At 47.4% G+C, this 22,500-nt stretch overlaps 1 protein-coding gene across 1 annotated transcript in view; it reads left to right on the forward strand.

The window, feature by feature from the left end:
• The window catches only part of LOC117971250 (extracellular tyrosine-protein kinase PKDCC-like), a 47,535-nt gene that overhangs the window by 5,234 nt on the left and 19,801 nt on the right, over window positions 1-22,500 (forward strand). Inside the window, exons 2-4 of the mRNA XM_059024805.1 lie at window positions 13,799-13,921; window positions 20,707-20,978; window positions 21,684-21,763. Of these exons, the coding sequence (XP_058880788.1) occupies window positions 13,799-13,921; window positions 20,707-20,978; window positions 21,684-21,763 (475 nt within the window). The remainder of the gene's footprint in view (window positions 1-13,798; window positions 13,922-20,706; window positions 20,979-21,683; window positions 21,764-22,500) is intronic.

A 22,500-nucleotide genomic window follows, 5' to 3' on the forward strand; every position in this document is an offset into this window, starting at 1 on the left:
CAACTATCAGCGTGACCAAATAGCTTGATTTTTGTTTCATCACTCCACAAAACCTTTGCCCAGAACTCATATCCATCATTCAAATGTCATTTTGCAAACTTTAAGCAACTGTCCTCGTGACCTTTTCCTAGAGTCTTTTTCCTTGGCCTGCGACCATTGAGACCTTCACCATGCAATACTCGACCTATGGTTTAAATGGAAACCCCAGTCCCACTTGCAGCCAATTCACTTTGAGTATCTTTGGCAGTCAATCTCGGATTGTTATTAACCTTCCTCACAATTCTTCTACTTGTTCTTGGTGAAAGAACCTTCTTTCTTCCAGACCTAGGGAGCGTTGAGACAGTACCATGAGGCTTGTACTTCTTGATAATAGAAACAATAGTTGAAATTGGGATACTCATATGCTTGGAATCCTATCAGTCATAGTATTAGTATTAGTATTAGTATTAGTATTAGTATTAGTATTAGTATTAGTATTAGTATAGCCTATGTTGATTTTTATCCTTCTCCAGCTTTATGACAATAAATAATGTTCTGCCTAAGGTCTTCAGATAGCTCTTTACTTTTTCCCATATTGACTTATCGGTAATGACAGCAATCATCCTATTCCTAACCCTTTTATACTCTCTAAGAATGTTCACCTACAATCTAGAATTTTCTAGACTTTTCTAGAATCAGAATCTGCATTATCATATTGAAATTTCTAGCACCTTGTAGACCAGGGGTCTCCAACCCTGGTCCTGGAGAGCTACTGTGGCTGCTGGTTTTCGTTTCAACCAATCTCTCAGTTACTTAATTGAACCAATTATTGTCTTAATTAGTCAAGATGAACAGGTGTTCCAGATCTTTAGCCACTGATGATGTAAAGACACCTATAAAACCTGCTGGATAGGGGCTCTGCAATACCAGGGCTGGAGACCCCTGCTGTAGACAATACTATCATAGCATCAAAGGGTTTGAATACTATTGAATTAGCATTTTTGGAGTTTTGCTAAATAAATGCTGAAATAAATAATTGTAGACCTCTAGTTGTTGTAACTTTTTTTCCCTCATCCACCAAAGCAAAATTTTGCTACAAAAGATTTTTCCTAAAATTCTTTGCTTTTGAGAAATTTGGGGTATGTAAACTTTTGACTACAACTGTACAGTTAATTGATGTGTATTGTACAGACTGAGGAAGGAGTTCAACATTATTCAATTAAAAAAAGAAAATACATTTTGTCAACGTGGTTGTTTTTTTATGAACTTGGCACATTGTGCTACATTTCAATAGTAGACCTCGGAGGCAGCTGCTTGAACCCACTGACTGATAATAACTGCCAGGGACTGGACCCTGTGTGCAAATCACAACACAGCTTTGTTCTTTGGTAAAGATACAGGAATTAAAACTGTTTCCATTGCGTTTCCCCAAACTCCATTTAGGAAACTTTCTTTCTTTCTTTCTTTCTTTCTTTCTTTCTTTCTTTCTTTCTTTCTTTCTGAATTAATAAAAAAATATACGTTTAAAAAGTAGAAACATTTTAATAAAGAAAATAAATTACCCATATTTTACACAATTAACTGCAATTTTCATTTTTTTAATGTTCCAAAATGAATGTTTCTGTGAGGTGTCACTGAGCCGCTGTTTCCAGACTGATTTCAGCTGAATGTTTCCGTGAGGTGTCACTGAGCCGCTGTTTCCAGACTGATTTCAGCTGAATGTTTCCGTGAGGTGTCACTGAGCTGCTGTTTCCAGACTGATTTCAGCTGAATGTTTCCGTGACGTGTCACTGAGCCGCTGTTTCCAGACTGATTTCAGCTGAATGTTTCCGTGAGGTGTCACTGAGCCGCTGTTTCCAGACTGATTTCAGCTGAATGTTTCCGTGAGGTGTCACTGAGCTGCTGTTTCCAGACTGATTTCAGCTGAATGTTTCCGTGAGGTGTCACTGAGCCGCTGTTTCCAGACTGATTTCAGCTGAATGTTTCCGTGAGGTGTCACTGAGCCGCTGTTTCCAGACTGATTTCAGCTGAATGTTTCCGTGAGGTGTCACTGAGCCGCTGTTTCCAGCCTGATTTCAGCTGAATGTTTCCGTGAGGTGTCACTGAGCTGCTGTTTCCAGACTGATTTCAGCTGAATGTTTCCGTGAGGTGTCACTGAGCCGCTGTTTCCAGACTGATTTCAGCTGAATGTTTCCGTGAGGTGTCACTGAGCCGCTGTTTCCAGACTGATTTCAGCTGAATGTTTCCGTGAGGTGTCACTGAGCCGCTGTTTCCAGACTGATTTCAGCTGAATGTTTCTGTGACGTGTCACTGAGCCGCTGTTTCCAGACTGATTTCAGCTGAATGTTTCTGTGACGTGTCACTGAGCCGCTGTTTCCAGACTGATTTCAGCTGAATGTTTCCGTGAGGTGTCACTGAGCTGCTGTTTCCAGACTGATTTCAGCTGAATGTTTCCGTGAGGTGTCACTGAGCCGCTGTTTCCAGCCTGATTTCAGCTGAGTGTTTCCGTGCTGCAGCCGAGCTGTGCTGGTTCTACCTGCAGAGTACATTAATACACTTCGTCATTAGGCTTCTTCTTGCTGAACACATGATTCAGCGCATATTAATGTCTCAAGACGTGCTGGAACAATGCCTGAAAAAGATGAAATATGAAATATCTTGAAATTTCTGTTTCATCGTTATTTATTTGTTTATTTATTTCTTTATTTATTTATTTATTTGTGATCAAATGTTTAATGGGGAAAATACAAAAACATATCCGTTTAAATCAGTTTAAATACAATACAATAATTCCCAAAGTTTTACATCCCCCCCCCCAACCTAAACCACCCTCCACAGAGGACCTCCCTCACCCATATCAGTCAGATAAAACTGAAAAGAGATTAATCAAGGATCTAATGGAGTCTGCAGCCGATCTCCAGGCCTGCACAGTCCTCTCCCCAGGACCATGGACCTAAGCAGGAGGAAACTCCATATGGATTATTATAATTCTAATAGGTGTTTGGAATCGTTCTAGAACAGAAAGGGGATTCTGAAGTGATGCAGGCTGTGTGATGTCTGTGACAAACTGACTGCAGAGCCGTGTTTAATGAACTTCACCCTGGTGAGTCTATCTATTTATTTTCCTGTGACAAACTTGCCTCCTTGTTGATGCAACCCTGGATCCTTTTGCAATAGCCGTGCTTTTCATTAGTTTCGTCCTGTGATTTGGTGGCAACTGACTTGTAGAGCTGTTGGGCGAGTGTGTCTGTGTGTGTCAGTGTGTGTGTGAGAGTGTGTGTGTGTCTGTGTGTGTCAGTGTGCGTGTTTGTGTGTGTGTGTATGTGTGTGAGTGTGTGTGTGTGTGTGTGTGTGTGTGTGTGTGTGTGTGTGTCTGTGTGTGTCTTCGTGTGTGTGTCTGAGTGTGTGTGTGAGTGTGTCTGTGTGTGTGTGTCTTGTGTGAGTGTGTGTGTGTTTGTGTGTGTGAGTGTGTGTGTCAGTGTGCGTGTTTGTGTGTGTGTGTGTGAGTGTGTGTGTGTCTGTGTGTGTCTGCGTGTGTGTGTCTGAGTGTGTGTGTGAGTGTGTCTGTGTGTGTGTGTCTTGTGTGAGTGTGTGTGTGTGTGAGTGTGTGTGTGTGTGAGTGTGTGTGTCAGTGTGCGTGTTTGTGTGTGTGTGTGTGTGAGTGTGTGTGTGTCTGTGTGTCTGCGTGTGTGTGTCTGAGTGTGTGTGTGAGTGTGTCTGTGTGTGTGTCTTGTGTGAGTGTGTGTGTGTGTGAGTGTGTGTGTGTGTGAGTGTGTGCGTGTTAGTGTGTGTGTGTGTCTGTGTGTGTGTGTCTTGTGTGAGTGTGTCTGTGTGTGTCTGTGTGTGAGTGTGTCTGTGTGTGTGTATGTGTGAGTGTGTGTGTGTGTCTGCGTGTGAGTGTGTCTGTGTGTGTCTGCGTGTGTGTGTGTCTGTGAGTGTGTATGTATGTGTGTGTGTGTGTGTGTGTTTGTGTGTGTGTGAGTGTGTGTGTGTGTGTGTTTGTGTGTGTGTGAGTGTATGTGTGTGAGTGTGTCTGTGTGTGTGTGTGTCTGTGAGTGTGTGTGTGTCTTGTGTGTGTGTCTGTGTGTGTGTTTGTGTGTGTGAGTGTGTGTGTGTGTGTGAGTGTGTGTCTGTGTTTGTGTGAGTGTGTGTGTGTGTGAGTGTGTGTGTGTGTGTGTGTGAGTGTGTGTCTTTGTGTGTGTCTGTGAGTGTGCGTGTGTGTCTGCTCAGCCTGTTAAGTGGGGCTGTGCTGTATAATGTTCATGAAGGTATAATATAACATCATGCATGTGATTTGATCTGCAGTCCAGACAGACACATAATCATTAGATTCATTAGAAGTAAGACAACACTCTTAGTGATGCTGAAAATGTCTCCACTTTTTTATTCTTGAAATGGGAGAAAATCTGTTAGTGTTGCAAGTACACAAGTATCAAGAAGTATTATTCAAAATCCTTTTAAAGAAAAATGGGGGGATGAAATGCATTTTTTAATGTCTGCTAAGCTTTGCATTGAAACAGCAGCAGACATGTGCTCCAGTGTTTGTGATTCGAGTCTTGTTTTGCCCTGTTTGATCTTTGTTGTGCTCATTTGTAAAAGTGATGATCTCCTCTGTCTGATAATAAATAACCAGGGCTGTGTTAATGAACAGCTTGTGGTACCGTCATGTGTTTTTGTGAAGGTCATTCCGGTGTGCTGGAGGACAGGCTAACACTGTTCACATCCTCCTTCAGAGGGAAAGAAATGCACAGAAAACAGGCACCTCGCTTTCCTTCCCAGTGCTGCATCACTTCACTCTATACATACATACATATAGATATATTATACCGACAGCACCAGTCTGCCTGGCTGTTTCTACCGAGCTATCGGAAGAAGCTGGGACCTGAAATGTTGTTATTAATAAAATAGTGAGTTTTAAGTTTATGAATGACTTTTCTTCTTCATTTTATCTATCTATCTATCTATCTATCTATCTATCTATCTATCTATCTATCTATCTATCTATCTATCTATCTATCTGTATCTATCTATCTATCCATCTATCTAAGTCTCTTTCTGTAATATATCTCTATCTCTCTATCTCAGTCTCTTTCTATCTAAGTCTCTTTCTGTAATATATCTCTATCTCTATCTCAGTCTCTTTCTGTTGCACTGCACTGTATTGCACTGCTTTTGTACTTTTTCTTTCTTTTCTCAAAGCTTTAAGTAAAAAAATAAATAAATAAAACAAACACATGAAACAGATAAGAGTACTAGCACAAAGCCACTTCTTTTTTGCTTTTTTGTTTGTGAAGCGCTCTTTTGTTAATTTAAAAACTAACTGCTGTAAAAAGCAAAGTAAATCAGTACCCATTTCTTTGCAGATGAAGTTGGCCTCCCTTTGGTTTGGAGGTACTGTGGTGAGAATGGCTCTTTTGTTAGTGCTGATTTGCAGTGTTGTATTTGAGTGATCGTGTGCAGTGCGCTGGCCTGTGGGCTCTGAGCCGGGCTCCTCTCCCACTCTTGATTTGCAGTGTTGTATTTGAGTGATCGTGTGCAGTGCGCTGGCCCGTGGGCTCTGAGCCGGGCTCCACTCCCACTCTTGATTCGCAGTGTTGTATTTGAGTGATCGTGTGCAGTGCGCTGGCCCGTGGGCTCTGAGCCGGGCTCCACTCCCACTCTTGATTTGCAGTGTTGTATTTGAGTGATCGTGTGCAGTGCGCTGGCCCGTGGGCTCTGAGCCGGGCTCCACTCCCACTCTTGATTCGCAGTGTTGTATTTGAGTGATCGTGTGCAGTGCGCTGGCCCGTGGGCTCTGAGCCGGGCTCCACTCCCACTCTTGATTCGCAGTGTTGTATTTGAGTGATCGTGTGCAGTGCGCTGGCCCGTGGGCTCTGAGCCGGGCTCCACTCCCACTCTTGATTCGCAGTGTTGTATTTGAGTGATCGTGTGCAGTGCGCTGGCCCGTGGGCTCTGAGCCGGGCTCCACTCCCACTCTTGATTTGCAGTGTTGTATTTGAGTGATCGTGTGCAGTGCGCTGGCCTGTGGGCTCTGAGCCGGGCTCCACTCCCACTCTTGATTTGCAGTGTTGTATTTGAGTGATCGTGTGCAGTGCGCTGGCCTGTGGGCTCTGAGCCGGGCTCCACTCCCACTCTTGATTCGCAGTGTTGTATTTGAGTGATCGTGAGCAGTGCGCTGGCCCGTGGGCTCTGAGCCGGGCTCCACTCCCACTCTTGATTTGCAGTGTTGTATTTGAGTGATCGTGTGCAGTGCGCTGGCCTGTGGGCTCTGAGCCGGGCTCCACTCCCACTCTTGATTTGCAGTGTTGTATTTGAGTGATCGTGTGCAGTGCGCTGGCCTGTGGGCTCTGAGCCGGGCTCCACTCCCACTCTTGATTTGCAGTGTTGTATTTGAGTGATCGTGTGCAGTGCGCTGGCCCGTGGGCTCTGAGCCGGGCTCCACTCCCACTCTTGATTTGCAGTGTTGTATTTGAGTGATCGTGTGCAGTGCGCTGGCCCGTGGGCTCTGAGCCGGGCTCCACTCCCACTCTTGATTTGCAGTGTTGTATTTGAGTGATCGTGTGCAGTGCGCTGGCCTGTGGGCTCTGAGCCGGGCTCCACTCCCACTCTTGATTCGCAGTGTTGTATTTGAGTGATCGTGAGCAGTGCGCTGGCCCGTGGGCTCTGAGCCGGGCTCCACTCCCACTCTTGATTTGCAGTGTTGTATTTGAGTGATCGTGTGCAGTGCGCTGGCCTGTGGGCTCTGAGCCGGGCTCCACTCCCACTCTTGATTTGCAGTGTTGTATTTGAGTGATCGTGTGCAGTGCGCTGGCCCGTGGGCTCTGAGCCGGGCTCCACTCCCACTCTTGATTTGCAGTGTTGTATTTGAGTGATCGTGTGCAGTGCGCTGGCCTGTGGGCTCTGAGCCGGGCTCCACTCCCACTCTTGATTTGCAGTGTTGTATTTGAGTGATCGTGTGCAGTGCGCTGGCCTGTGGGCTCTGAGCCGGGCTCCACTCCCACTCTTGATTTGCAGTGTTGTATTTGAGTGATCGTGTGCAGTGCGCTGGCCCGTGGGCTCTGAGCCGGGCTCCACTCCCACTCTTGATTTGCAGTGTTGTATTTGAGTGATCGTGTGCAGTGCGCTGGCCCGTGGGCTCTGAGCCGGGCTCCACTCCCACTCTTGATTTGCAGTGTTGTATTTGAGTGATCGTGTGCAGTGCGCTGGCCTGTGGGCTCTGAGCCGGGCTCCACTCCCACTCTTGATTCGCAGTGTTGTATTTGAGTGATCGTGAGCAGTGCGCTGGCCCGTGGGCTCTGAGCCGGGCTCCACTCCCACTCTTGATTTGCAGTGTTGTATTTGAGTGATCGTGTGCAGTGCGCTGGCCTGTGGGCTCTGAGCCGGGCTCCACTCCCACTCTTGATTTGCAGTGTTGTATTTGAGTGATCGTGTGCAGTGCGCTGGCCTGTGGGCTCTGAGCCGGGCTCCACTCCCACTCTTGATTTGCAGTGTTGTATTTGAGTGATCGTGTGCAGTGCGCTGGCCCGTGGGCTCTGAGCCGGGCTCCACTCCCACTCTTGATTTGCAGTGTTGTATTTGAGTGATCGTGTGCAGTGCGCTGGCCCGTGGGCTCTGACCCGGGCTCCACTCCCACTCTTGATTTGCAGTGTTGTATTTGAGTGATCGTGTGCAGTGCGCTGGCCCGTGGGCTCTGAGCCGGGCTCCACTCCCACTCTTGATTCGCAGTGTTGTATTTGAGTGATCGTGTGCAGTGCGCTGGCCTGTGGGCTCTGAGCCGGGCTCCACTCCCACTCTTGATTTGCAGTGTTGTATTTGAGTGATCGTGTGCAGTGCGCTGGCCCGTGGGCTCTGAGCCGGGCTCCACTCCCACTCTTGATTTGCAGTGTTGTATTTGAGTGATTGTGTGCAGTGCGCTGACCCGTGGGCTCTGAGCCGGGCTCCACTCCCACTCTTGATTTGCAGTGTTGTATTTGAGTGATCGTGAGCAGTGCGCTGGCCTGTGGGCTCTGAGCCGGGCTCCACTCCCACTCTTGATTCGCAGTGTTGTATTTGAGTGATCGTGTGCAGTGCGCTGGCCCGTGGGATCTGAGCCGGGCTCCACTCCCACACAAAGGAAAGGAAACATTGCAGTTTCTAGTGTTTCACTCTGAAACCCCCTCAAACAGGAATGCTTAGACAAGAGGGGACAGGCAGTACAAATAGGGCATTTCAAATAGGATTCTGAAAACACGCATATTACACAGTCAGGGTTCCTCAGACGCTGCTTCTCTGAGGCCAGGCAGAAAGCTCAGTTTGTCACCACCTGCACACCAAGACACCCAGAACCAACCCTGTACTTGCTGCTGTACAATTAAAAGTCTTTGGTAGTTTTAGATGTTTGATTGATGTTTAATGGAAGAAGCTGTTGAATTACAGTATTGTCATTTTATGTTGGTTTATGAAGTATTTGTTTATTGATGATAATTTTGAGGTTTCATACAGTAGGTATATTAACTCTTTAAAAGCTTTTTCTCCTGTAACAGCACTGAGCCCCTCTGAAGCAGATCTTGCTGTCTGATTGAGCATCCCTGCTGTGGCAGAGAGTCTGAGACAGGCTCAATCATTACTGCTTTGTGCTGATTTAGTCCATTGACAGTACGGTATCATTAACACAGTTTGATGCTTTTAGACACGCACGCACACATGCACACAGACACGCAGACACACGCAGACACATGCACACAAACGCGCACACGCATGCACACGCGCATTCACACATGCATGCACACACACACATGCACATGCACACACCCACACACACACGCACACAGAGACACATACATACACACACAAACACACAGAGACAGACACACATACACACACACACACACACACACACACACACACACAGTCATTTAGTGATCCCAGAAAACCCATTTTACAGCGTAAGTATGAGCATGTTCTGTGTGAATCTAGTTGAAATGCAGTGTGGCTCTGGGCTGTCAGCTGTGCACTGCCAGGCGTTGGATTTTCTGAAGGAAGTCTTTCATTTTTATAACCTGTTTTGATTCTCTGCCAGAGCCTCCTTATTAAAAAAGGGCCGTCGGGCTTCAGCCAATGTTACCTCACAAAGTATATATTTATTTCTGTATTAATAATATCAGACACATATTAGTGGTGTTAGTACACTGCTGGTTTGTTAGTGTACTACATAGCGGGTGTATATGTATATACAGAGAGACAGGGAGCGCTGTTGTGAAGCTCTGATTGATGAGTGGAGCAGGGTAACGGAAGAGAGACGAGGGACACAAGGGACAGACTCCGGAGCCTCTGGGGTCTGTCTGCCTGTCTGTCGGTCTGTCTGCCTGCCTGTCTGTCTGTCTGTCTGACTGTATTTGTCTGTGCGTCTGTCTGTCTGTCTGTCTGTCTGTCTGTCTGTCTGTCTGTCTGTGTTTGTCTGTGCGTCTGTCTGTCTGTCTGTGCATCTGCCTGTCTGTCTGTCTGTGTCTGTCTGTCTGTCTGTCTGTCTGTGTCTGTTTGTCTGTTCATTTGTCTGTCTTACTGGCTGTCTGTTTGTCTGTCTGTCTGTCTGTGCATATGTCAGTCTGTTTGATTTTCTTATATTGTAATATATATAAAGTTCAAAGATTTGAAATATATTTAATATTCTATTCTATCTATTTATCTATCTATCTATCTATCTATCTATCTATCTATCTATCTATCTATCTATCAGTGTGGCAGGACCTTAAGCGAGCTGTCCATGCAAGGAAGCCCTCAAATGTCACCGAGTTGAAGCAGTTCTGTAAGGAGGAATGGGCCAAAATTCCTCAAAACCGATGTGAGAGACTGACCAACAGTTACAGGAAACGCTTAGTTGAAGTCATTGCTGCTCAAGGGGGTGCCACCAGTTACTGAATCTGAAGGTTCACATACTTTTTCACACATGGATATTGAATGTTGAATCATTTGTGGATAAATAAATGTTGAAAAAGTATAATTATTTTTGTGTAATTTGTTTAATCAGGTTATCTGTATCTATTATTAAGACTTAGATTAAGATCTAATAACATTTTAGGTTTGAAATATGTGAAAATCCTAAAGGGTTCACAAACTTTTTCTCGGCACTGTATCTATCTATCTTTCAGAACCAATAACTCAAGTTTTAATTAGTTACAGAAAAAATATTGGGACAAGTGACTTTTGTAATTGTCAGTATTAAATATTAATAAAATTACACTCAGCTCAGCTCAGATGAGTGGTCAGTGAGTCGTTGCCCCCATAGTGACCAGCTATTGGCAAGCTTGCCTCCCTCTCGCTGTCCTGTGAGTCCGGTGATGATGATGATGATGATGATGATGATGATGATGATGACATCACAACAGTCCAGTTTGTAGTGTCTCTTTATTGAGCTTGTAGCTCTGTCAGCCTCCTGCCCCCTTTGTGCAGGACAATGAGGGAGGTAGGAGCCTCCCAGAGCCTATCAGAGGGAGGAGCTGCTCCTGAAACAGAGCAGGCTTGCAAAGCTAGGAGAGCAGGGTTCTATAGACAGGGAGTGGGGCTGCTACTGAAACAGAGCAGGCTTGCAAAGCTAGGAGAGCAGGGTTCTATAGACAGGGAGTGGGGCTGCTACTGAAACAGAGCAGGCTTGCAAAGCTAGGAGAGCAGGGTTCTACAGGCAGGGAGTGGGGCTGCTACTGAAACAGAGCAGGCTTGCAAAGCTAGGAGAGCAGGGTTCTATAGACAGGGAGTGGGGCTGCTACTGAAACAGAGCGGGCTTGCAAAGCTAGGAGAGCAGGGTTCTATAGACAGGGAGTGGGGCTGCTACTGAAACAGAGCGGGCTTGCAAAGCTAGGAGAGCAGGGTTCTATAGACAGGGAGTGGGGCTGCTACTGAAACAGAGCGGGCTTGCAAAGCTAGGAGAGCAGGGTTCTATAGACAGGGAGTGGGACTGCTCCTGAAACAGAGCGGGCTTGCAAAGCTAGGAGAGCAGGGTTCTACAGGCAGGGAGTGGGGCTGCTACTGAAACAGAGCAGGCTTGCAAAGCTAGGAGAGCAGGGTTCTATAGACAGGGAGTGGGGCTTGCAAAGCTAGGAGAGCAGGGTTCTATAGGGAGTGGGTCTGCTACTGAAAAGCTAGTAAGAAGACACAGAAAAACAAACAAAGAAAAACAAAAAAAGACAGACTTTGAAGCATTTGACTTTGAGAACAGGGTTAGTTGTTTCAGAAACACAAGCACACAGGTAGGACCTGGTCTGGGATTTCCTGGCCAACATTTAAATATATATATTTGAAAAAAGAAACAAGTCTCTACCTTTATTGTGATTGCTGTGGAAGCAGTGTTCTGAAATCCTTTGTAAGAGCGCGCTCCCCTCGCCAGCTCTGCTCACCACACGAGAGTCGTGTCTTGCCAGTGTGCTGAAACCCTCTGTAAGAGCGCGCTCCCCTCACCAGCTCTGCTCACCACACGAGAGTCGTGTCTTGCCAGTGTGCTGAAATCCTCTGTAAGAGCGCGCTCCCCTCGCCAGCTCTGCTCACCACGTCAGCTCTGCTCACCACACGAGAGTCGTGTCTTGCCATTGTGCTGAAATCCTCTGTAAGAGCGCGCTCCCCTCGCCAGCTCTGCTCACCACACGAGAGTCGTGAATTGCCAGCCTGCTTCCCAGAGTTTAATTACTTTCAGCTTCTAGACTTGGAAGCCCAGCCTTTGTTCTCAATGCCTGTTGTGTGTGGTATGCTATGCAGAGCCACACTGTTAGCTGCAGGCTCTCCATGGTAGAAGCAAAATGCTCCTGTAAGGACCCCTGCCCAGCATTGCTCCTCAAACTCTTCTCGAAGTAGCCTGACAATTGGGATTGTTTAATAAAGAGTGTGTTTGTATGTGTTTGTGTGTGCGCGAGTGTGTGTATGTGCTTGTGTGCATGTGTGTGTGTATGTGTTTGTGTGCGTGTGTTTGTGTGTGTGCATGTGTGTGTATGTGTTTGTGTGTACATGCTTGTGTATGTGCTTGTGTGCATATGTGTGTGTGTTTGTGTGTGCGTGTGTGTGTGTATATGTTTGTGTGTGTGTGTGCATGTGTGTGTGTGTGTGTGATTAGTGTGTTTTTGTGCTTTGGACAGACATGAAGGTGGTGTTCTGTGTGGTACATTGCATGCTGATTTACACAAAATAAATAATTCAACACCCCGCCCAGATATCTACTTGAGAGTTAAAAGAAAAAAAAGCAGTGTTCTGCAGAGTTGGAACTGAAAGCATTTCTCTGAAACCACAAAGCACTAGTAAGCTTTTCTTGAGCTGCTCTGAGCTCTGTAAACACACACTTGGTTGGCCTAGAGCTCACAATGAGAAGATCAGAGAGCTGGGAATCTGTCTGGGCTTCCAGAAAGTGTGTCGCTGTGCTGTGAGGTATCGAGTCCAGCAAGACTGCATGGAGCTGTTTCATGCACATTCCAGGGGCCTGAGACTTACCAACAAAAACAAAAACAGAGCGTCACAGCAGGGAGGCTGGGCACGAACCGGTGACCCTGTGCACTGCAAGAGAGTGTCTGAACCACAATGCAAAAGAACCGGGCTCGTCTGCAGTCAAGCGAGCGTCTGAACCACAATGCAAAAAAGAGCCAGGCTCGTCTGCAGTCAAGCGAGCGTCTGAACCACAATGCAAAAGAGCCGGGCTCTTCTTCAGTCAAGTGAGCGTCTGAACCACAATGCAAAAGAGCCGGGCTTGTCTGCAGTCAAGCGAGCGTCTGAACCACAATGCAAAAGAGCCGGGCCCTTCTTCAGTCAAGTGAGCATCTGAACCACAATGCAAAAGAGCCGGGCCCTTCTTCAGTCAAGTGAGCATCTGAACCACAATGCAAAAAAGAGCCGGGCTCGTCTGCAGTCAAGCGAGCGTCTGAACCACAATGCAAAAGAGCCGGGCTCTTCTTCAGTCAAGCGAGCATCTGAACCACAATGCAAAAGAGCCGGGCCCTTCTTCAGTCAAGCGAGCATTTGAACCACAATGCAAAAGAGCCGGGCCCTTCTTCAGTCAAGTGAGCATCTGAACCACAATGCAAAAGAGCCGGGCTCGTCTGCAGTCAAGCGAGCGTCTGAACCACAATGCAAAAGAGCCGGGCCCTTCTTCAGTCAAGCGAGCGTCTGAACCACAATGCAAAAGAGCCGGGCTCTTCTTCAGTCAAGCGAGCGTCTGAACCACAATGCAAAAGAGCCGGGCTCTTCTTCAGTCAAGCGAGCATCTGAACCACAATGCAAAAGAGCCGGGCCCTTCTTCAGTCAAGCGAGCGTCTGAACCACAATGCAAAAGAGCCGGGCTCGTCTGCATTCGTGGTTTTAGAGCTTTTAACCTCATCACATCTCACTGACGAGACAGAATCCATAACGGCCGAGTATCACACAACACTGCCCGCTACACGAGCACTGGACTACCTGGATGGCCTGGTGAAGTGTCAAGTCCCACATCTCCAGTTGCACTCTGCTCAGCTGTGTGTGCATCCTGTTTACAGACTGTCCTGTAGGTGGCAGGACTCAGCTCTACAATGCTGACTCCCACAGATCACAATTCATACCTGTGAATTCTGTAGGGGATTAACCCTTTCTCCCAAACCCATTCAGACAGCCTGTACAAAACCCAGCTCAGATGGCACAAAGTTTCATGAGAGCTACTGTATATTCTCTAGCCAGGACAGACTGTTGAGTTGCAGCAACATATTGTCCTGTTTGATTTTGCCCGCTGGGAGCCTCGAGGTGTCCTGCAAGGTGTTGGAGGTGTGAGGTGTGTGTTCGATTGACCTGACCTGACCTGATCTGACATAACCTTTTCCTTGTGTTTCTATCCCTGCAGCTCCATGGTTACTGTTACCAGGACAGCAATGACATCACTGACACCTTGACTGCCATCACCGAGCTGGGCAACCCCCTGGAGATGATCCAGCTGCTGCAGACGTCCTGGGAGGAGCGCTTCCGAGTGAGTAGTGTGTGTCTGTGTGTGTGTGTGAGTCTGTGTGTGTGTGGGTCTGTGTGTGTGTGTGTGTGTGGGTCTGTGTGTGTGTGGGTCTGTGTGTGTGTGTGTGTGTGGGTCTGTGTGTGTGTGTGTGTGTGTGAGTCTGTGTGTGTGTGTGTGTGTGTGCATGTATGTGTGTGTGTCTGCGTGTGCGTGTGTGTGTGTGGGTCTGTGTGTGTGCGTGTGTGCGTGTGTGTGTGTGTCTGTGTGTGTGTGGGTCTGAGTGTGTGCGTGTGTGCACGCACGTGTGTGTCTGTGTGTGCGTGTGTCTGTGTGCGTGTGTGTGTGTGTGTCTGTGTGTGTGGGGGGCTGTGTGTGTGCGTGTGTGCGTGTGTGTGTGTGTGTCTGAGTGTGTGCGTGTGTGCACGCACGTGTGTGTGTGTGTGTCTGTGTGTGTGTGTGTGTGTGTGCGTGTGTGTGTGTGTGTGTGTGTGCCAATATGCCCATCTGTTTGTCTGTCAGTCTGTCTGTCAGTCTGTCTGTCTGTGTCTGTCTGTCTGTCAGTCTGTTTGCTCCAACTGCTGCAGACCTGTCTATTGAAATCTGTGGTCATTTTGACGAACAAAAAGGTCTATATTTTTAAGTGCTTTATTTGAAAATGTTTTGAACACAGTATAACACAACAAAAGCTGATCTGACAAGGCCCTCTGCTGATGCAAGCATGAGAAAATTGCAGTGAACATTTACCGTGCTAAACTTTGATAAGGTTAAGATGAATAAAACTGTTCCTACAAACTCCTTGGAGGAATGGATGAGGACTTTCTCCAAAAACATCAGCACAGGATCCTCCTCCAGTCTCACCCCCATCATCACATTGATACAACACAGGATCCTCCTCCAGTCTCACCTCCAATCATCAGCACATTGATACAACACAGGATCCTCCTCCACTCACCTCCAATCATCAGCACATTGATACAACACAGGATCCTCCTCCAGTCTCACCCCCATCAGCACATTAATACAACACAGGATCCTCCTCCAGTCTCACCCCCATCAGCACATTAATACAACACAGGATCCTCCTCCAGTCTCACCTCCAATCATCAGCACATTGATACAACACAGGATCCTCCTCCAGTCTCACCCCCATCAGCACATTGATACAACACAGGATCCTCCTCCAGTCTCACCTCCATCAGCACATTAATACAACACAGGATCCTCCTCCAGTCTCACCCCCATCAGCACATTGATACAACACAGGATCCTCCTCCAGTCTCACCCCCATCAGCACATTAATACAACACAGGATCCTCCTCCAGTCTCACCCCCATCAGCACATTGATACAACACAGGATCCTCCTCCAGTCTCACCTCCAATCATCAGCACATTGATACAACACAGGATCCTCCTCCAGTCTCACCCCCATCAGCACATTAATACAACACAGGATCCTCGTCCAGTCTCACCTCCAATCATCAGCACATTAATACAACACAGGATCCTCCTCCAGTCTCACCTCCAATCATCAGCACATTGATACAACACAGGATCCTCCTCCAGTCTCACCTCCAATCATCAGCACATTGATACAACACAGGATCCTCCTCCAGTCTCACCCCCATCAGCACATTGATACAACAAAGGATCCTCCTCCAGTCTCACCCCCATCAGCACATTGATACAACACAGGATCCTCCTCCAGTCTCACCTCCATCAGCACATTAATACAACACAGGATCCTCGTCCAGTCTCACCCCCATCAGCACATTGATACAACACAGGATCCTCCTCCAGTCTCACCCCCATCAGCACATTGATACAACACAGGATCCTCCTCCAGTCTCACCTCCAATCATCAGCACATTGATACAACACAGGATCCTCCTCCAGTCTCACCTCCATCAGCACATTGATACAACACAGGATCCTCCTCCAGTCTCACCCCCATCAGCACATTGATACAACACAGGATCCTCCTCCAGTCTCACCTCCATCAACATATTGATATAACACAGGATCCTCCTCCAGTCTCACCTCCATCAGCACATTGATACAACACAGGATCCTCCTCCAGTCTCACCTCCAATCATCAGCACATTGATGCAACACAATTACCCATTTATACAGTTGGGTTTTTACTGGAGAAATCTAGATAAAGTACCTTGCTCAAGGATACAGCAGCAGTGTCCCCCAGTTGGGATTGAACCCAGGACCCTCCGGTCAAGAGTCCAGAGCCCTAACCACTACTCCACACTGCTGCCCTGTGTACACTATGAAGCATCAAATACGGAACCTGAAACTGGCTTTCAAAAGCACATTCACATCAACAGTAACTAACATAGCAGCAGAAATTTCAATTAAATCACATTGTGATTCAGGAATACAGTGATTTCTTTTAAAATGTGTCCCCAAACAGGCAGCATCTGCTGAGAGCGGAGCTGTGGAGAGCTGGGGCAGGGAGAGAGATCCAGGCTTCTGAAACAGGACAGGGAGCGGCGCTGTGGAGAGCTGGGGCAGAGAGAGAGAGAGAGAGAGAGAGAGAGAGAGAGAGAGAGAGAGAGAGAGAGAGAGAACCAGGCTTCTGAAACAGGACAGGGAGCGGAGCTGTGGAGAGCCGGAGCAGGGAGAGAGAGAGAGAACGAGGCTCCAGAAACAGGACTCAGGGAGTGTGTGTAACCACATGCAAAGAGACAGGGAAATCATATACATCTATACAATTTAGATTCCTGGAGTATTTATGGTCTGCTACTGTTAAGATCAGTTGAACAGACTACAATGTCTGGTATCATTAATCACTGCTGCAGTTTTTCCTTTCGGCTGCTGGTGTATGTAAGAGCATGAAGGGTGCTCAGTGAATGAAGGTATTTGCATTGTGTTTGTGTGTCTCAGAGAGGGCTGTGCAGCACAGTGCATGGAGAGATATGAGCTCCAGCCTCCCAGGCTGATCTTTATCAGCATACAGCCTCTGCAATTATTCCGATTGCTTCCTGTGGCCTGGGAGTGCCCTGCTGTCAGGAATATGAAATGATTACAGCACATAAATCCCAGACTTTCACTGGTTATCCAATGTCTCACTGCCAGCCAGGCACTGCAGTGCACAGTGACACCGCACCATTACTATATGAGCTAGAGCACCATGTCACAGAGTCAGGGTTTCAATGGTTTTTAACTTTCAAAAAATCTATCTATCTATCTATCTATCTATCTATCTATGTATCTATCTATCTATCTATCAAATTCAAATTTATTTATGTAACCAGTTGTAACAGGGCGAGCAGCCCTGTACATTGTTTTGTTTATTTTTAAAACGTGTCCTGGCAGAGGCGAGATTGGTGCTCGTCCGTGATTCATTTTGTTGTTAATTCGGGAGATGGCCACCTTCTGCACAAGTTTTTCCACTTCTCCTGGCAGAGGACGAGCACCGATCTCGCCTCTGCCAGGACACGTTTTAAAAATAAACAAAACAATGTACAGGGCTGCTCGCCCTGTTACACCAGTATAAAACCCTTGAGATATACATCTCATTTCAAGGAGGTCCCGACAGGAGAAGGCTGCAAGAAATAACACATTATGAAATCAGTGGTAAAACAATATATAGTACTAAAATAATTGAAAAGCAGCTTTTTCCAACAGGATACTAATCAATCGATAGAAATACTTAATGAAGATGAGAAGTAACTGATAAACTGAAAATGCACTATTTTAATAATTAGCTAGACATATACAATATATATATATATATATATATATATATATATATATATATATATACACACACACACATACTGACACACACATCTATAGATGTGAGGTTCTTCTCAGAGAAGGGTAGCGCACTGCACTTCTAATGGATCTAGCAGTACAGTAAGAGGAGACTCAAGAGGTCCTGCTGGTCTTCAAGGAGATCCTGTCACAAGGCTCAGTCTCCTGGTCCACGGGAGGAGACTCAAGAGGTCCTGCTGGTCTTCAAGGAGATCCTGTCACGAGGCTCAGTCTCCTGGTCCACGGGAGGAGACTCAAGAGGTCCTGCTGGTCTTCAAGGAGATCCTGTCACGAGGTTCAGTCTCCTGGTCCACAGGAGGAGACTCAAGAGGTTCCGCTGGTCTTCAAGGAGATCCTGTCACGAGGTTCAGTCTCCTGGTCCACAGGAGGAGACTCAAGAGGTCCTGCTGGTCTTCAAGGAGATCCTGTCACGAGGTTCAGTCTCCTGGTCCACAGGAGGAGACTCAAGAGGTTCCGCTGGTCTTCAAGGAGATCCTGTCACGAGGTTCAGTCTCCTGGTCCACAGGAGGAGACTCAAGAGGTTCCGCTGGTCTTCAAGGAGATCCTGTCACAAGGCTCAGTCTCCTGGTCCATGGGGGGAGACTCAAGAGGTCCTGCTGGTCTTCAAGGAGATCCTGTCACAAGGTTCAGTCTCCTGGTCCACAGGAGGAGACTCAAGAGGTTCCGCTGGTCTTCAAGGAGATCCTGTCACGAAGCTCAGTCTCCTGGTCCACGGGAGGAGACTCAGGAGGTCCTGCTGGTCTTCAAGGAGATCCTGTCACGAGGCTCAGTCTCCTTTTCCATGGGGGGAGACTCAAGAGGTCCTGCTGGTCTTCAAGGAGATCCTGTCACAAGGCTCAGTCTCCTGGTCCATGGGGGGAGACTCAAGAGGTCCTGCTGGTCTTCAAGGAGATCCTGTCACAAGGTTCAGTCTCCTGGTCCACAGGAGGAGACTCAAGAGGTTCCGCTGGTCTTCAAGGAGATCCTGTCACGAAGCTCAGTCTCCTGGTCCACGGGAGGAGACTCAGGAGGTCCTGCTGGTCTTCAAGGAGATCCTGTCACGAGGCTCAGTCTCCTTTTCCATGGGGGGAGACTCAAGAGGTCCTGCTGGTCTTCAAGGAGATCCTGTCACGAGGCTCAGTCTCCTGGTCCACGGGAGGAGACTCAAGAGGTCCTGCTGGTCTTCAAGGAGATCCTGTCATGAGGCTCAGTCTCTTGGTCCATGGGGTTACTTCTCTTCAGGATTGTATTTAAATGTAGCTCTAGATATTGCGCTGGTCTGGTGGTACTGGGTGACTGGAACCATTCTCCTGTGAGGGTGTGTGGAGGAGCGATGGAGGCTTCACCTTGTTTTCTTTGACAGCATTTCAACAGCAAAAACAAGGAAGGCATGAATTTGAGACTGAAAGGTTTCGCTTCATCAAATTGCGAAGTGGAATTTTTTTTTAAGTTCCTATTTGTGCTTGTTTGTGCAAGCGCTAAGTGAGAAACAGCTCAGAGAGTGCTGGGGCTTGTCCAAGGCATCAGTCCACGCAGAAACGGGGCACCAGCATTTGCAATTCATATGAGGCCTTAATAGACCCGGGGGAGCCCGTCTGTAAATCCAGTGAATTTCAAATAGCCTATTTAGGTCTGCGGCCATTTCCTGTGCGCATTGACGTATGCTTTCATACGGACCCTCTCCTGGGGCTGCGTACTGGAATCCAGTTTCAGTACAGAGGCAGCGGCCGGCTCACATATTCACAGTTCTGAATTAGCTTTTAAAGCAGTCTGTCGAATACCGATAGGAGTGATGGGTCAGGCTGCTCATTCCTCACATCTCCCCCCTTGTAGCTTTTGAAATGAGACTGCAGGGTCTATATACCTCCCAGAGAAAGCAGCCAAATTATCCAACACAGGTATAGAGAGGAACTGAGATGAACACATACACTGACCCACAGGAGCAGACAGACATGGAGAAAAGAGGCCTTGTTCCTCAGAAAGAAAACAGATAGAATAAAGGCAGATAGATCCACTGACCAGCTTGGGATTTCCCTCTCAGTGCAGCAAGAAGCACACGGGGCTCTCCTTTCTCACACTATCTGCAGCGAGAGAAAGCAGTTCATTATTAATGTCCGCAAGGGCCATGCTGCTCGACTCCTGCCTGCTCACATACATTATTAATGAGCTGCTGCAGCTAATAAGGAAAAAGCAGCTAGACCCCCCCCCCCCACCCGGACTCTACGTGCTGAAATCTGAAATCACACAGCGGCCCATTATACATGACAAGCTTCCATCCCTCCACCAGGGACTCCCAGTCTCTAACACAGGCATTGTTCTCTATTGAGTCTGTCTAGGAGCACAGTATATCAAGGGCTGCCCTTTGTGCTTGTGGGAGTGTGAGTCGTGTACTGTTCCTTTAACACAGTAGTTCACCCGCCCCTTCCTTTCTCCAGCCACAGGTATTTGTCATGCTCTTGAGCCCTGATCCTTTCAGACACAATAGACTGGGCTGAATCCACACTGAACATGGAGCAGCTGTATGCTTTGTGATATCAAGAGGGGTCAACCCATTGACACGCCAACAAGCAGCAGCCAAGCCCAATTAGAAGAGCACAAAACGGGAACATAGGAGAGGGGGAGGCCAGGGCAATGATGTCAGGGAAGGAAGGGGCTAGTGTAGCTCAGGGGATTAGGCTGAGGACTGGGAGGCAGTGCGGCCCGGAGGCGTATTTATCTGCCATAAGAAATTGCACAGCAATGGCCGAATGTACCCCTTCTGACTGGAAACATTTAGCAGTCTGGGGTGGGACATGTTGACGTATCCTTATTGTTAATCAATTAAATTAGATTTAACAGATTCATTTGAATAAATATAAGATTAAATGAGTACATAGTACATTATTAAATACATATTAAGTCAGCAAAACTGACTTTCTTCTTTCCTTTGATTCTCGCAATGTTAAAGCCCTGTGTAAGTTCTCAGTATGCTGTGTGTGCTGTGCCCTGTTCCCAGTGTGTCAGGGTTCTCAGTGATGTCACTGCTCTCTCTCCTCCTCAGATCTGCCTCTCACTGGTTCGTCTCCTGCACTACCTGGCACACTCCCCCCTGGGCTCGATCACACTGCTGGATTTCCGGCCCAGGCAGTTTGTCATCGTGGATGGGGAGCTGAAGGTGACGGACCTGGACGATGCCAGCGCTGACAAGGCTCCCTGCTCCTCCAGTGCAGACTGCTTCATGGAGTTCCCTGCTCGAAACTTCACCTTGCACTGCTCCAGCCAGGGTCTCTGCCAGAGCATCAACGAGAAGAGGAACCTGTACAATGCCTACAGGTGAGGAGGGCCGTCTCGCCATGACCGCCTGTAAACAAGGCCTGGATTCATTCATTCATAAATACATCAACAAATCCAAGTGCTGGGGCTGTGGGGAGAAAGCAGAGAGGGCATCAGGCTTTGGGGGGAATCCTCGCTTTACTCTGTATATTCAATTCCCTGCATTTGTCTGTTCTTACGCAAACAGAGACTTCGGTTTCTGTGACTATTCAATATCTTGTGCGTGAGGGGATTAAATATCAAAGGGATGATCCGGTTTCCTCAAATGAGAGAGAGAGAGAGAGACAGAGAGAGAGAGAGAGAGAGAGAGAGGGAGAGGGAGGGATAGGGAGAGAGAGAGAGAGAGGGAGAGGGAGGGATAGGGAGAGAGGGAGAGAGAGAGAGAGGGAGAGGGAGAGACAGTAATGCCAGCAGGTGAAAGCTCTGGCTGTGAACTGGCTTGCTGTTGCTGCTCTGTTAAAAGATGAGGTGGATGTTGACTGGGCTGTCATGGTTCAGACTGACTTATTTTCTGTTTGGAGCTGGTCGCTAAGGGATGTATTTTATAAAACCCAGTCCAATTTGCTTTTCCTCCTGCAGCTTTGGAATGAGATAATGGGAATTGTAAACATTTCTATTAAAGCATTCGCTGCCTGGTTTAATAAAGTAACTCAAATCACAATCAATATTCAGAAATTCTCAGCGATTCCTGCCTCTGGTTTCTAGGTTCTTCTTCACATACCTGCTACCACACAGCGCACCTACAGCCCTGAGACCTCTACTGGACAGAATAGTCAACTCTACAGGTGAGAAGACACAGTGACACGATCCCCATCCCTCATTGTTATACAGATGTTCCCTTTAAAGGCACAGTAATGCACTGTCCATATCTGCAGTAGTTTGGCATTTTCTGCCCTAGTGTAATAGAAGTACATTTTTCAGACAATTTAATTATAATTTTGTTTCACGGTATAGTTCTTTTTGACACGGTTTGATTTAAACCACAGTGCAAAAAACCCATAAAAGAGCAAGCAGGAGTGAGTGCCCCTCTGTATCGTGATGTGATGTGCACTGGCCTGACCCCTGTCCTCCGATGGCTATTGAAGCTGCTGGCTCTGTGATTAGGTTACAGCAGTCCAGCACTATCTGTCTCATCTGCCTGCCTGGGACTCCACAGCGCAGACACGCCAGCATTTTTTAATTCTTCTTTTTTTCATGTTAGTCTGCGGTATCTGTGCGCTCATCAGGCAGATGGTATGTCAGACAGTATTTTAACACTGCTCTTCTGGGGCCCAGCAGCCCATGAAAGTGATTTGTCGATGTGCCGTGAAGCGCGGTGGGAGAGAGACGTGGCGTGATGCTATCTCTCCTTCACGGGCGCGCGCAGAGACAGGGGGCTTATTGTCTGAGAATATCAAACCCCTCCCATCTGAGACTATCACTGAGAGCTACCCCAACCACACCGCGTTTCTAAAATAAAACTTTTCATTTCAGGGACTACATGATCCTCTGATCCCAAGTTTTCTGTACTAGGAATAATAAG

The sequence above is a fragment of the Acipenser ruthenus genome, chromosome 6, assembly GCF_902713425.1.
Source record: "Acipenser ruthenus chromosome 6, fAciRut3.2 maternal haplotype, whole genome shotgun sequence".
NCBI classification, from domain to species: Eukaryota; Metazoa; Chordata; class Actinopteri; order Acipenseriformes; family Acipenseridae; genus Acipenser; species Acipenser ruthenus.